Genomic DNA, 2,285 nt, shown 5'->3' with positions numbered 1-2,285 from the left:
ATTACTAAAATAAACAAAGGGGCATTGAAATAAACATTTCCCAACAACTTAGAATTCTTTATCTATACAGCTCTTGATTTTAAGTACATTTATGATATTTAGACATTGTTACCACCCATCTCCAGAAACTTCCATTTTCCCAAACTGAAACTTAGTACCTATCATTAAACACTACTCCAAATCCCCTAACTCTATCTCAAAACTACAATTCTATGTTCTATGTCTATGAAATGAAAACATACAGTATTTGTCTTTTTGCATATAAGGTATTCATTTAGCATAATGTCTTTAAGGCTCATCCATGCAGAATGAGCCTTAACATATTGCAGAATTTAATTCCTTTTTAAGGCTGAATGGCATTACTTTGTTTGTAAAAAATATCCCACATTTTTTAAATTCCTTTAGCTACTGATAAATATTTGGGTTGTACTTTTTAATCTCTGTGAATAATGCTGCTATGAATATGAGTATACAAAAAGTCTGTTAAACTACATAAATCAGTACATGAAGTCATTAAAATGTTGTGGAACTATTGATACCAGTTGTAGACAAATTGTAAATCTGCTTTAAGCAACCCATAAAGAGAGCTTTCTGCAGGACCATTGCTCTCAGAGCGTCAAAAATTATCTTTATACATCCAATTTTATGTTTTCTTGAAATTATGCAAGGAAAGTATTGTATAATAACTAGGTGAAAAAAGCAATATCTTTAGGAGATGACCCCCAACAACATCAGCCCCAGACCTGTGCATACACCACAACCCAAGGACATGTGGATGTATGATAAACAGAAGTTCTCATCCTTCTAGTCAGAGGAGAGTGCAATCATTGAACCAGACATATTACAAGAAACTAATCCTGTTTCTCCACAATTGTTCCCTCAACAGAGAAGTCAGAAATGAGTGAAGAAAATCAGACCATGAAAACTGAGTTTATCCTTGAAGGATTTACAGATCACCCAGAGATGAAGACCCTCCTGTTTGTGGTGTTCCTTACCATTTATCTGATCACCATGGTGGGGAATGTTGGCCTAGTGATACTGATTTCAAAAGAGCATCGTCTCCACACACCAATGTACATCTTTCTGGGAAACCTCGCTCTTGTGGATTCTTGCTGTGCCTGTGCCATTACCCCTAAGATGTTAGAGAACTTCTTTTCTGAGAACAGAGTGATGTCCTTCTATGAATGTATGGCCCAGTTTTATTTTCTTTGCACCGTTGAAACTGCAGATTGCTTTCTCCTGGCAGCAATGGCCTATGATCGCTACGTGGCCATATGTAGTCCACTGCAGTACCACACCATGATGTCAAAGAAACTCTGTGTTCAGATGACCATTGGAGCCTACACAGCTGGAAACCTGCATTCCATGATCCATGTAGGGCTTCTACTTAGATTAGCTTTCTGTAGATCTAATCACATCAATCACTTTTATTGTGATATTCTTCCTTTATATAGACTCTCCTGTGTTGATCCTTATATCAATGAAGTGGTACTATTTATCTTTTCAGGTTCAATTCAAGTCTTTACCATAGGTAGTGTCTTAATATCTTATCTCTATATTCTGTTTACTATTTTCAAGATGAAATCTAAAGAAGGAAGAGCCAAAGCCTTTTCTACATGTGCATCACACTTTTTGTCTGTTTCATTGTTCTATGGATCTCTATTTTTTATGTACATCAGACCAAATCTGCTTGAGGAAGGGGATAGAGACATACCAGCTGCTATTTTGTTTACAATAGTAGTTCCCTTACTAAATCCTTTTATATATAGCCTGAGAAATAAGGAAGTAATAGCTGTCTTGAGAAAAATTCTTAAGATAAAAACACCTCAAAGTCTGCAACAAATGACAACTACTGTAGCTTAATGATTTCAATGCAGAAAAAAAAGATTACATATTAAACTACACAAAAAAAATTCACAAATGTATGCAATATGTTAAAACACGTAATAATATAAGCACCCATATATATGAGAAAAAAAATAGAAGAAGGTATATGTTTAATCCTACTCAATAAAACATAACCCAAAAAACATAACCCAATTTGAATGCTTTCAAGAACATAGTAGGTTACCAAATTCAGAGGCAGTGTCACTACCAGGAAAAGCATAACAACAAAGCTAGCGTTCATGTGTATAAGAATATTCTACTATTTTCACCAGCCCGCTTTATAGTTTGAAGCCCAAGCACTGGGTTAAGCTAAAAGAGTTGAAGGGCATGTGAACCTTCAAATAATGAAATCACTTTACAACCATTAACAACAAAATTGTGGCAAATAAAATTTAAGA

At 34.9% G+C, this 2,285-nt stretch overlaps 1 protein-coding gene across 1 annotated transcript; it reads left to right on the top strand.

Annotated features, from left to right (window-relative positions):
• Positions 1-855: 855 nt before the first annotated feature.
• On the top strand, positions 856-1,877 carry LOC101633754 (olfactory receptor 5K1). The gene has a single exon (XM_004675266.2). The coding sequence runs from the start codon at positions 898-900 to the stop codon at positions 1,861-1,863; it is 966 nt and encodes a 321-aa protein (XP_004675323.1). The 5' UTR covers positions 856-897; the 3' UTR covers positions 1,864-1,877.
• Positions 1,878-2,285: the final 408 nt, after the last annotated feature.

This window comes from Condylura cristata, unplaced genomic scaffold (genome assembly GCF_000260355.1).
Source record: "Condylura cristata isolate star-nosed mole 26May11 unplaced genomic scaffold, ConCri1.0 scaffold00003, whole genome shotgun sequence".
Classification (NCBI taxonomy): Eukaryota; Metazoa; Chordata; class Mammalia; order Eulipotyphla; family Talpidae; genus Condylura; species Condylura cristata.
The sequence above is the reverse complement of the archived record's forward strand: the minus strand, read 5'-3'. Positions and strand labels throughout refer to the sequence as shown.

Coding starts and splice junctions, on each gene's coding strand:
- LOC101633754 (XM_004675266.2), top strand. CDS start 898: ATGAGTGAAGAAAATCAGACCATGAAAACTGAGTTTATCCTTGAAGGA.